This window comes from Neofelis nebulosa, chromosome 8, assembly GCF_028018385.1.
Source record: "Neofelis nebulosa isolate mNeoNeb1 chromosome 8, mNeoNeb1.pri, whole genome shotgun sequence".
Lineage (NCBI taxonomy): Eukaryota > Metazoa > Chordata > Mammalia > Carnivora > Felidae > Neofelis > Neofelis nebulosa.
In genome coordinates this window covers 43,255,671-43,269,120 of record NC_080789.1, presented here as the reverse complement: position 1 = coordinate 43,269,120, position 13,450 = coordinate 43,255,671, and the positions used below count along the sequence as shown (strand labels likewise).

Genomic DNA, 13,450 nt, shown 5'->3' with positions numbered 1-13,450 from the left:
CAGCCTAAAGCAACCATTTTATTTTGCTCACAGAGTTATGGGTCAATTATACTTCAATAAACCTGAAATTAAAAATAAACAGAATGTAGAAAAGCTCATCTAGGTGGTTCTTACTTGGGGTCTGTCAAGTGAATATGGTGAGAGGTTGGTTGGGGCTGCAATCGACCCAAGATGACTCACGCCCATGGTAGACAATTGATACTATCAGCTGGGAGACCAGAGCACCTCATACAACGGCTCCAATCTGGCGGTCTCATATAGTCTGACTTCTTGCTTGGTGGTCAAATCTTGCAACAAGCAGTGAAGACACTTTGTGGCTTTTTCTTGCCTAGTCTGAGAAGTCACACAGCATCACTTCAGCCACAATCTATTGTTACAATCAAGTAACAAGTACATATCCAACTAGAGAAGACACACACCCCACCTCTGGGTGTGAGGTTAAGCTCACTAGGTAAGAACACTTTATGGGATGAGATGCTGTCCCAGCCATCTGTAGAAAACACAATCTCTTACTGGATGCAAAAGACAATTGACTGCCTTAGGGTACACGCCGAAGATGTTAGGAATGTTGCCTAACATCTCTATAGATATAAAATTCATCTTCCACATGTATCATCTTCCAATTAATTTCAGTAACAATAAATTTTGTTACTAATCACTCTTTCAAACTGTCACCTTACTACATACTTCGCAAGAAAAGAATTGATAGCTTTAATGCAAGATTTTGATTTTCCTTCATGGGCTCTGATGAAAGAAGAGAATTCATCTCTCTTTTAAAGAATAATTCTGGGGCATCTGGGTGGCTCAGTCGGTTAGGTGTCTGACTCTTGACTTCTGCAGGTCATGATCTTGTGGTTCGTGAGTTCGAGCCCTGTGCCAGGCTCTGAGCTGACAGTGCAGAGCCTGCTTGGGATTCTCTCTCTCCCTCTCTCTCTGCCCCTCCCCTGCTCACTCTCTCTCTCTCTTATTTTTTCTCTCTCTTAAAACAAATAAATAAGCTTTATTAAAAAATAAAAAAAAAGAATGGTTCATATGATTGCCATTTGGGATTAATCAGAAAAATAAAGAAAATTCTTCATTAATTTTTTATTTCAGGCAAAAAAATACAAAAGAAATAAATGTATACTAAGTTACATGTGTCTGCTAGATTGTATTAAGCACTATACCTAGAGATATAGCCACATCTACATCTCTTAAGTATATCCATATTTATACCTATAGTGAGTCCTTCAGTAAGGACTCAGTGACATTAAGTAGCTTCCCAAAGTCATACCTAATTTGTATCAGAGCTCAACTTTGAAATCAATATTCAGTGACTTCAAAGGTTGTGTACTTTCCACATCATTTATATTAAAATATTACTAAAGTACATGTTTTTTTCTTGATGTAATGGTCATATCCAAATACATCATCAAAATTACTTTTCCTTGACATCATATATTTTTTAAGTTTTTCTATATGAATTTCTTCAACTACTGGATAAGTGTACAACTTTCATAAGTGACACATAATGATTTCCTTGAATGGCAGTCACCTGTTCCATATTGGCTTTCTAATTATTTGAAAATCCCAGGAAACTCAGCATATAGTTGCAAAGGGGAGAATCTTTTCATTTGTATCTAAACTTCAGCCATACTCAGAAATCCCATTCTAACTTGATAAAACCAATACTTAAACACAACAGAGACCATGGCTGTTTTCTCCTTGCATAAAATTCATCACCAGATAAATAATTTTATTCAACCCTTACAAATAACTTTGCCTTGCTTAGAAATCCAACAACTACACAAATTAGCTTACACAGGTTGAAGAAATCTTAAAATGTGTATCCAGTAATACATTTCTATAATTTATTCAATCAAATCTCCAAAATCTTAACCATTTCAGTTTTTTATAGAACACCTGAAATGCCATCTCAATAATACCTTAATAAATCATGACTTCAGAGGGATGAATTATTATTATTACTCCCCTGATAGGACACAGTTCTTCCATGCTCCACTGTGTCTAGTTTATACCTGTGTTATATCAAGCATGAACTAGGGGCATTTAATTTTTTAACTTTTTTAATGTTTATTTGCTTTTTGAGAGAGAGAGCGAGGGACACAGACAGGGAGACACAAAACCTGAAGCAGGCTCCAGGCTCTGAGCCGTCAGCACAGATGGAGGGCTCGAACCGACGAACCGCGAGATCATGACCTGAGCTGAAGTCGGACGTTCAACAGACTGAGCCTCCCAGGCATCCCTATGCTACAGTGTTTTAATGCAAAAGTGTTCAAATGTAAGAACCATAACAATTGTTGCTTTAAATCACACATGTATTCACTTAGCAAATTTTGATTTAATATCTACCACACCTCAAGAGACTTTCCATTAGATACCAGGGTCATAAAGTGAAATAAGATACGGTTCTTATACTCAAGAAGCTTACAATACAATACAACATAAGCCAACTAATAACTATAGTATGAAGTGATAGATGCTTCATTTATCCAATGCCAATAGGATCCAAAGAACGGCAAGTATATCAGACTCCAGAGTTTCTTGGCTTTAGTTTTCCAGAAGTGATGGTTCTTGAGGTAGTATTAGAAAACAGTAGCAGTTGATTTAGATGCGCTAATGGAGGAAACAATGTTAGACAAAAGTATCAGAGCAGTACTGAAGGCACAGAGGTTTAAAACCTCATAATCCAGGGGCACCTGGGTGGCTCGGTCAGTGAAACATCTGACTCTTGGTTTCAGCTCAGGTCATGATCTCATGGTTTGTGGGTTCGAGTCCATGTCGGGCTCTACTGACAGTATGGAGCCTGCTTGGATTCCTTCTCTCTCCCTCTCTCTGCCCTTCCCCAGTTGTGTTCTCTCTCTCTTCCTCTCAAAATAAACATTTAAAAAAAATTAAAACCTCATAATCCTGTTTAAAAATTGTAAGTAGCTTAGAATGGCTGGGGGAACAAAGAGAATGAACTGTGGAGAGGGAGATCAGCTTGGGGAGACTATAGATTATTTAGGTTGTCTGTCATAAGGTGAGGAGTTTGAACTTCTCTTAAAGGTGTGGGATACCATGGAAGAACTTTAATCATTGAAATAAAGTACATTTGAGAAAGATAATTCTAGAAGCAATGTGTAGATGGGTTAAAGTAGGAACGGAGAGGAAGCAGAATTGATGTGGGGGTAATACACATGTAAAGTGGTAAGAGCTTAAGCAAAGGAATAGGCACTGAGAATAGTGAAAGGGATGGATTCAAAAGTAAGAAACCCAAGGACTTGAGACCAAGTAGATACACAAAGTGTGAGAAAAATCTACACTGAGAGCCTTGGGCAATTGAACAGAATAGTGCTACACAGTAAGTATAGTTGATCCTTGAACAATATGGGCTTGTTCTGTGCAGGTCCACTTACACGCAGATTTTTTTTTTTTTGGTTACAGTACTGAAAACAATTTTATTTTATATATATTTTTTTAATATGAAATTTATTGTCAAATTGGTTTCCATACAACACCCAGTGCTCATCCCAACAGATGCCTTCCTCAAGACCCATCACCCACCCCCCATCAACCCTGTTTATTCTCAGTTTTTAAGAGTCTCTTATGGTTTATATATTTTTAATGTTTATTTATTTTTGAGAGAGAGAGAGAGCACAAGCAGAGAAGGGGCAGAGAGAGGGGGACAGAGGATCCGAAGCAGGCTCTGCCCTGACAGCAGCTAGCCAGACACAGGGTTCGAACTCATGACCTGAGCCAAAGTCTGACACTCAACCAACTGAGCCACCCAGGGGGCCCAGTACTGAAAATGATTTTAATAACATTTTATTTTCTCTAGCTTACTTTACTGTAATAATGCAGTATACAATACATATAATATACAAAATATGTATTAGTTGACTATGTTATCGGTAAGGGGTTCTGGTCAACAGTAAGTTATTAGTAGTTAAGTTTTGGGGGAGTTAAAAGTTATAGGTGGATTTTCGACTGCACAGGGGATCAGCATCCCTAACCTCTGTCGTTTAAGGGTCAACCATATTATACATGACTGACAGAATGAGGTCATGATCAAATGAACAGTGGCTCCACGATGAGGCACTTATTCTTTATCCTAGGAAGACATCCAAAAAAATGTTCTCCTTAGAAGTTTGTAGAACCATAAAATAAAAATGGAAGGCTATAACAGGAGCTTTTCCTCATTATCAGATACAACACTTCCCCGTCAACCCACTGAATTCTCTTTGCTCTTCTCTTGCGTGGCTTGTTATACAGGTTCGGTTCCTCCTACTTTTTCAAGCACTTTCACTGTAGATTTTTGTCCTTGCTGGGCAACTGAGTGGCGACTACAGTTTATCACAGTACATGTTTTATTTATGCAAGGACTATAAATCATAATCTCACATATATATGCATGCTAAATACTGGAAGGTAAGCACAGCCTATTGTATACAGTTCTCTCCTGAAGTAACTTACAACTTTGACTGGAAATTCAAAGTAATTAATAAAATGTGTCTTATAGATGTGGCAACACTATGGATTGTTCTAAGTCAATTTACCTGTGCAGAGTCACTGGTTCGTTAAGAACATATGTTCATATAGTAAAACATTTAAAACAGGAACATACACTTTTACCTGTATTATACTCGTTACTCCAGCATTCTAATGTATATTCCTTCCTAACTAAAATACAGTACTCCTTTTTTTTTCCTAAAAAAATGTGAGTTTTCCCAAAAACTCTGTAAAACTTTATTAATAAGAGTAGAGACACTAAAATGAATATATAGACTTCAATAAACAGTATAGCTATTGGGAAAGCAGCTCTTTACCACAAACAAGTAAAGACCTTTTAAAGATCTAGAGAATGATGGAATACACTTGATATAAAATGTATGTAACATCACCATAACATATAATTTCATATTTAATATTTTAAAGTTAATCAAGAAATATTTTAGACTCTTGAAGACTGTTAAGAATTTTAAAAGCCAGTTATTATATTGTCCATGTTTGAAAATATAACCATGTAATTAAAAGCTCTCCTATTAGACTGAATACTAAATAATAGATTTTATTACACCGAAATCAGAGAACAATGCAGACAGTAAGGCAAATGCAGAATGATTTATTGGGCCAAGAATTATAATTTAACAAAATATACAGATAACATATTGAATACGTATTCCTTAACTCTACATTGAAATAACAGTGGAAAGTAATAAGAAATTAACTATTCCTAAACTCCTATATAGACAAACTTCTTGCAAACAAACACATATCAGTACTTATATTAAGAGCGTGATGGTTTATTAAGAGTAAGATGTGACATTAACATGTTAAATCCCAGAAGAATCTTCCCTTTTTTCCCAATATGACAGCCTACACAATACATTTTGTGATTATATTCACAAGATGACCCAACAATGTTAAGAATAGATTTGTTATGAATAAAAAATTATCAATGAAAAACAGTACATGCGTATTGAGCACCCACAGAATTAGTCATTTTAATATGAGAACAATTTGTAGGTTTTAAAATGACTATAGTTGGATACATTTTTCTAAGAATAAGAATGTGATTCAGAAATGGTGTTACTATCGAGTTACTATACTTACTATAGACTTATTTCTGCTAAAATGTCTTCCAGCATATTGTTTTAATTACAATAACCTAATGGTGGGGGTGAATTCAAAGGAATAAAGAATTTAGCTAGTGAAAATAGCACTAAAATGTTCTGATATTTTAGTGGTGAGTTTTAGTACCTACTCGAAAAAGTACTACTTTGAATGTACTGTGTTCCCACATATCACACAACTGATAATGTTGCCAATGGCATAGATGAATAAAGTTATATGCCAAAAGTCATATTCTACAACTTATTTTACTCAACACCATTCTTTTCTAATTTATGTTATCATAATATATAACATTTAAAAGTATGAACTTGGAAACAACTGAGTTTTCTCTTCTCTCTGTATTTCCAAGCAGAAGTGAGGAGAAGTGAAGGAAAATTTAGAAAGGATAATTACAACATATTTAATCATTAAATAATATCTGTTGAGAAGAAAATGTTTCAGTTGTTTTAGTATAACAAAAGGAGGTTTAGAATAACATACATTCATTTTAGGACACAAACATCCTTTTACATTTTGTTAAGAATTAGAAAATTATCCCTTAGTCCATACATGTGATAATGCACTTTTTGAGATCTTTACTTAAAAATCTCAGAAAACATTCCCCCTCCCATTTTACACTGTTTCTAGCTAACTAGTAATTCTGTGTAGGTAAGAAGGATTGCAGTTAAAAATAGAATAAAAGAACGAACAGAGCTGATCACTCAAATAATTACACTGTGCTCAACTGGACCAAAAAAACAAAACAAAACAAAACAAAACAAAACCAGCACATAATTTAGAAGAATTCACAAGACAGGTCAGTGTTTACATAAGCATTTTAGGGGTAAGCCTCCATCATTCTAATAATTTATCTTATGGAAAACATCTACAATCACCCCACAGGGAAAATTTCCCTTGCATATCCGTTAATTCCTTTAACATTTTCATGTTTGAAACAAGCTGAACTATTTGAAGTCTTATAGGCTTTGGGCCCAATTCCAGTCTATCAGATTGAGAGTGTTGGCAATCATATTTTGGGGAACAGGTAGCAAAAAAAAAATGGATGTGTAACGCAGTTACTATATACATGCTCCCATATAGTTTCATGAAGACATAACTTTCCTATGAAGCCTACTTAAAAATGACCTTTAAAATCTATTCAAGATAAGTAATAAATCAAAATGACAGGACTTTACAAACTTAGAGACACTCATACATGCACATGAACATACATATAACTTCATCTATCTTTCTGATTTCTCTTTTCAGACTCAATCTTTTCGAGGAAAAAAAAAAAGTCCTAGAAAAATATATTCCAGTGTTTGACTGTATTTTACAATCACTTCATTCTCTCCTTTAAAATGCTTCGTGCTGAAGACACGTTCATTTTGAAAAACTAAATCCCCCATGGGGTACGTAAGATATTAACAAAATCTTCATCATTTACTATCCCTATACTTAGACCTTCATAGTAATCTTCAAATTCACCATACGACACTTCATCAGACTTGCTGCAGGCATCTTTTAGTGTTTCTAGAAAAGATAATTTGATTTCTTCCTCTGTGGAATGGCCTGTAAAATAGTACTGACTGTGAAACATTCTCCTTAGAAGACTAGTAAAGTGACTGATGATGATAAAGAAATACTTAATCACCTTATGAAATCTCTTCCACAATTTGAAATCTATGTCAAACTTCCCTCCAATTTATTTAAACATTTTCTTGCATGAATCAGAATTTAATGGTGATGAGTTTAGTACACATTTGAGGCCTCTTTTAAGCCTCTGATACAATGTAATACATATAGGGAAAATAAGAGTCACTAATGTAGACATTCTTCTATTTCTTAATATTTTAGAGGACTCGGCTTTATTTCCATTAGAAATAAGGAAAGAAGAAAACAATTTCCAAGATTTATAGGCTGTTAACGCAGTAATGCAACGTATGAGAAATATCCTTATATTCAGGCATTAGTTATTTTATGAATCAGTTACTCATAATTGCAGCTAGAAAATATTACTGCGAACATAGGATTCAGAGGCCTATGAAAATCTTTGCTGGAAGAACTTTCACTGGATTAAATCACCCTATTTTAAACTCTGCAATTAAGTAGGTTATTTCCACTAGGTTATGTTAAATATGATTAATCTCATTCTATAGGAAGATGCTATTAAGAATGACAAAATGTAAACAAATTATAATTTTTTAGTTTGTCATTTTAAGAGAGAACATAAAATATCTGATTCAGTCTTTTAATTCATTTTCTTTGTTTAATTCATAAAGAGAACAATAAGCTATTTAAATAAGTAGCTCGGATTGTATTGTGGTCAGTTAAAGGGAAGGAACCATCTCAGCCACTACCCTCCTCATGCAGATCTACTCCCAGGATCCCAGCACCGAACAGGAAAAAAGACATTCATTAAGTTTTTAATAAGAGGAAGTAATAATAAGATGGAAGTAAGCTATAGAAGGCGGTCAGGTAATACTCAAAGAAAATAGACGCCCATATATATAAAGGCAAAAAAGGGTCAGAGAAATCTATGTGACTCTCTAAATCATTCTGAAGTCATGTCGCATTTCAAAATAACACACTTAAATGCGAATACCACCTTGTCTAATGAGGTGGGCAAAATTAGGCAAGAGTTGGATCTTTTTCAAACACCAGAGGTCTCTAATGGACTCGGTAATAATTCATCATAAAGTGCCTTTCAAACTGAAAGAATGCTTTGGATAAAATGTTTGCTGTCTTTTAAAAACATGCATGCGAGGGGCGCCTGGGTGGCTCTGTCGGCAGAGCATCTGACTCGGTTTCGGCTCAGGTCATGATCTCACAGCTAGTGAGTCTTAGACTCCCATCAGACTCTGGTGACAACACACAGCCTCTTTGGGATTCTGTCTCCCTTTCTCTATGCCCCTCCCTCATTCTCTCTCTCTCTCTCTCTCTGCCTCTGTCAAAAATAAAGAAATAAAAATAAATAAATATTTAGAAATAAAAACTAAAAACATGCATGAGAAATACAGAACAAGTGATTATTTTATTATAAACACAGGCTGAATGAACGACTGAATAAGTATGTTCTGCAGAAATGGTAATATAAAACAATAAATTGAATTTGTGATTGAATGTTAGTCAAGGATTAAAATTAATCAAGATCTGATCTATATAAAACATATATACCTGTTGGCAGTAGAGATTTCTTCCTTTGTTTACCATCCGTACTTTAGGATAAATGAGTTTTAACACTTTTTTAAATAAAAACATTATTTTTTTTTATTTTATAAGTTTTTATTTATTTTGAGAGAGAGAGTGTGAGCAGGGGAGGGGCAGAGAGAGAGGGGGAGAGAAAGAATCCCAAGCAGGCTCTGTGCTGTCAGCACAGAGCCCAAAGCAGAGCTCAAACACAAGACCATGAGATCACGACCTGAGCCAAAATCAAGAATCAGATGTTTAGCCAATGGAGCCAGCTATGCATCTTAGCATTTTTTATTTAAATTTGTGTTTCAAATACTCAAGAATTTTATACTTCCTCTGTACTCCCACCTAGGAAATACATAGCTTTTATCACTTGTAACTAACTTCTTTCTCTCCTCTTAGAGACCATCAAGTATTTTAATGAACAATGTTAAGTTCTATTATCTTCACAAGAAATAGATTTGAAATATCTTATTTCTATTAAAGCTGAAAATAGCTTTTTCTAATAAATTATTTATGCAAAGTAAAAAAAAGTATTTTCTACAGTTAGATTGTGCTACAAAAGCCTTAATTTAAATGAATTATAAATTGTAAACAATCTATATTCCAGAGATGGGTATGTAAATATATTATAATTTGTAATGATAGACAACAATAAAGGTTTTTTGTTTCTCTTTTTTAAAAAACAGTAATGAGTTTTCCTCTTTTTAAGGCTTTTTATGCCTTGCTAGATCTTCCTTAATGAGAATGCAAAGACGAGGTATGGAATTTCTTAAATTAACAAAGGCTTACCCAAAAACAAAAACAAAACCCTCACCAACAATTCCATGACATCTAACAAAACTAAAGCTACTTAATTAAGATTATTAGAGGGGAGAAAATAAAGAGAAACACAATATAGGGTGTTGAAATCACCTAATTCTGCAATAAGTAAACTATCTTGTTCTTATATTTAGTAAGACTAATTAAAGGAGAAAAGCAGAGAATGACAAAGGTTTAAAGGAAAAGATACGCTAAATCCAATTAAATAATGCTAGAAATTTTCTTATGGCAACTGCAGTTCATTTAAAGTCACTGATAAGCACATTAAACTATTTTGACCTGAAACAGATTATTAGAAATTCTTTTAATATTAGAAAAAGGAAAATTCTAGAATAATAGTATTCTATAGTACTTAATAGTAGATGATCAAAATTATAAATTAGAAAGAAACTATTCATAAAATATAAATTATAAGTGGTCAAAAAATATACAAAAATGTGTTTAGCCTTCCAAGTAGCCAGGGAAATGAAAATAAAATTATTTTTAGTCTATCAGATAGGCAAAAATTTGTGGTGTTAGCATGGTAGGAGTGTAACTGAATTCTCCATCTAATGGCAATATAGCCATCTTACAATGCAATGGTATAGCCATCTTACAATGCAATTTGAAAGTATCCATTAACATTTGAAATGCAGATATCCTAAGTCATAAAATTACCCCCTCCACCGTGGAAACAGCAGAAAATGAGCCTATGGAGTCACAAATATGCCTATTCACTTCTTCATTGTTTAGAAATTAAAAGTCTACCAACAGGAGACTAGATAGGTAGGTAAATTGTACTATATTGATTTTTACAAAGAGTAATATACAACAAATAAAAATAAGGTGGATCAATGGGATTAATATGGAAAGAGCTCCAAAAGGTATTTTGGAGCATAAAAAGTAAATTACATAGCAATGTGTTTAGTGTACCTTTCATGTTAAAAAAAAAAAGAAAGAAAAATCTTCAAAAAGTATTAGATCTTTATAGTACATATACATATTCATACAAAATTCATGGAGTAAGGATTGAAATGTATATATATTAAATGACAATAACTGTTACCTCTATAGAGGAAAGTATAATGAAAAGAGGAGAGTTACTATGGCCAAATGCTTTCATTATAATAAGAATTCCTTTATAAATCAATTATGTAAAAATTAAAGTCTGAAGAAATATAGTAGGCAATACATCTCTAAAATTACAGATGTTCCTTGACTTATGATAAAGTTATGTCTGATAAACCAATCAGTTGTAAATTGAAACGGTCCTAAGCTGAAAATGCATTTAATTCACCTAATCTACTGAACACCATAGCTTGGCCTAGCCTACCTTACACGTGCTCAGAACACTTACATTAGCCTACAGCTGGGTAAAATCACCTGATGCCTATTTTATAATCTAGTTGAATATCTCATGTAATTGACTGAATACTGTACTGACAGCGAATGGCTGGAAGCGTGTGGGTTGCTGACCCTCCCAATCGCACGGCTGACTGGGAGCTACAGCTTGTCGCCCCAGCACGACAGCCGCAGAGAGTACCGTACGGCCCAGCGTTAGCCAGGGGAAAAGATCAAAATCCAAAATTTGAAGTAGTTTCTACTAAACAGTTAATGTTTTCACACTATCATGAAGTCAGAATACCGTTAAGTTGAACCATCCGAAGTTGGGGACCACCTGGATGTATGCATGTATTTTCTAGATGCTCAAATTTTGACAAACGTATGTATGCTCATTACATGTATACCTCCATTCCTAGAGAAAGACATTCACTTTCTGCCTTAAATCTTCAAGTGTAAGCACATACAGTAAAACCAACTCAGAGAACTTGCACATGTAATTATCTGTCCTCTAAATCTATTCTGTTTCAACTCAGATTCCTCGCCATCTCCTCAGTAAGAAATAAAAGTTCAATCTCAGTTTATGAATATCAGAGAAAAAAATAAGAAGACAATAGACCTATGAATTTTTAAAGGAAGGCCAAATGACTCTTATGTTTCTGGTTTAAAAAATAATTGTTTATTTCCTCCCTTAATAGCCTCAAGTCCACACTGTAAGTTAATATGATTTAAACATATTACTTTTATTAACTAACATTTTAGAAATGTAATGCATTTTGATTCATAATAATTACCTGAAATTACTTGAGGATGCTTCTTTGCACAATAACATTTTCTTATGTCTATAATAGGCACACAGCCAGTTTTGTTGAAATCCAGTTTCATAAAGACCTAAATAAAGAGAGATGTTATTTTTTTTCTATAAACTCATTAGACATGAGAATCTAACTCCCTATTCTGAAGGTTATTTATGATCTCTAAACAAGCCAGTTTAAAAGTACTAAACTGGTATATGATGAAAGCGTCATGAATCCAGGAAGATATTAGAACAAGATGTTAGGTAACCTACGCTGGAGTATTATTTCTACCACTTCCTGGAACCCTGACCTTGAAAAAGTAACCTTACCTCTGTTGCACTGGCTTTCCTCTCACACTTTAGAGTTGAGTAAAAGACCTTTCTGGTAACTTCCTGCTCTAGAATTTACAGGAAACTGATAAATGGCCAAGACAAATTACTTTGATTCAAAAAGTGATCATGTAAATATTCATCACTAAAATCAATGAGAAATTGCAATACTTTTTAAATGGCCTGTGTTGGGGCGCCTGGGTGGCTCAGTCGGTTAAGCGTCCAACTTCGGCTCAGGACACGATCTCGCGGTCCATGAGTTCGAGCCCCGCGTCCGGCTCTGGGCCGACAGCTCAGAGTCTGGAGCCTGCTTCCGGTTCTGTGTCTCCCTCTCTCTCTGTCCCTTCCCCGTTCATGCTCTCTCTCTGTCTCAAAAATAAATAAACTTTAAAAAAAATTTTTTTAAATAAATAAATAAATAAATGGCCTGTGTCACTCTATTTCCTAAAATTTAACACTACCTTTTGATATGCCAGTTGTTTTATTGCTCCTCTAACTCAATACAATTTTTAGCATCATAAAATAAAAAATATTTTATGGAGGAGTGGGTATATAGAAACACAAAACCAACTCAAAACAACAGCCCACATTTGCAAAAGAGTCAAAACTGGAATCAAGTTTGTTTATTCATAATAATCTATTCACAGAAATATGGCACCTGTAATGGGCTGAACTATGTCCTACCCCAATTCATGTGTTGAAGCCCTAACCCACGCTGTACCTCAGAATGTGACTGCTATTTGGAGATGGGGCCTTTAAAGAAGTAATTAAGTTAAAATGAAATCACTAGGGTGGGCCCTAATCCAGTATAACTGGTGTCCAGTATAAGAAGAGGAGATTAGGACACAGACAACCAGACTGAGGATTTGAGCACATAAAGAGAAGACAGCAAATCACAAGTCAAGGAGAGAGGCCTCAGGAGAGACCAAACCTGCTGACACCTTGATCTTGGACTCCTAGCCTCCAGAAGAGCAAGATAATAAATTTCTGTTATTTAAGTCACACAGCCTGGGGTATTTGTTATGGTAGCCCTGGCAAATTAGTATAGTACTTTATAACTCTATTTTTGTCCTCTATTCCCAGAATCAAGATTTATGAAAAAGACAACCCTCCAATTTCTATTCCTGATATTCAAACCTCTCACCAGGACATGCAAAGTACAAATAAATGCACATTTATAAATATTATGTGCTGAATTCATTTAACATAAAGTTTTTATTGTGTCTTTTAGCCAGTAAAGATAAAGATTTTGATATTTTCTATTTCAGATTTATGCCTGATGTAATTGTTTATACTTTTCTGTACACAATAGCTTTGTTTCCAATATTAGATACATCTACATTTTCTAATAGGTACATATACAAAAGAAAAACAAACTACATTGCTCAAAATATG

The 13,450-nt window shown here is 34.4% G+C and overlaps 1 protein-coding gene across 7 annotated transcripts in view; it reads right to left on the bottom strand.

Moving 5' to 3' along the window:
* The window catches only part of CAPS2 (calcyphosine 2), a 60,052-nt gene continuing 46,602 nt past the window's right edge, over window positions 1–13,450 (bottom strand). For 6 of the 7 annotated variants that reach the window (XM_058741999.1, XM_058742000.1, XM_058741996.1 and 3 more), the window contains 2 exons: window positions 11,724–11,820; window positions 5,089–7,167 (listed from right to left, as the gene is read on the bottom strand). In XM_058741999.1, coding sequence (XP_058597982.1) covers window positions 6,992–7,167; window positions 11,724–11,820 — 273 coding nt within the window. In that variant the 3' untranslated portion in view covers window positions 5,089–6,991. Of the gene's footprint in view, window positions 2,617–5,088; window positions 7,168–11,723; window positions 11,821–13,450 lie in introns of those variants that run through there. The other variant, XM_058741997.1, reaches the window with a different exon arrangement.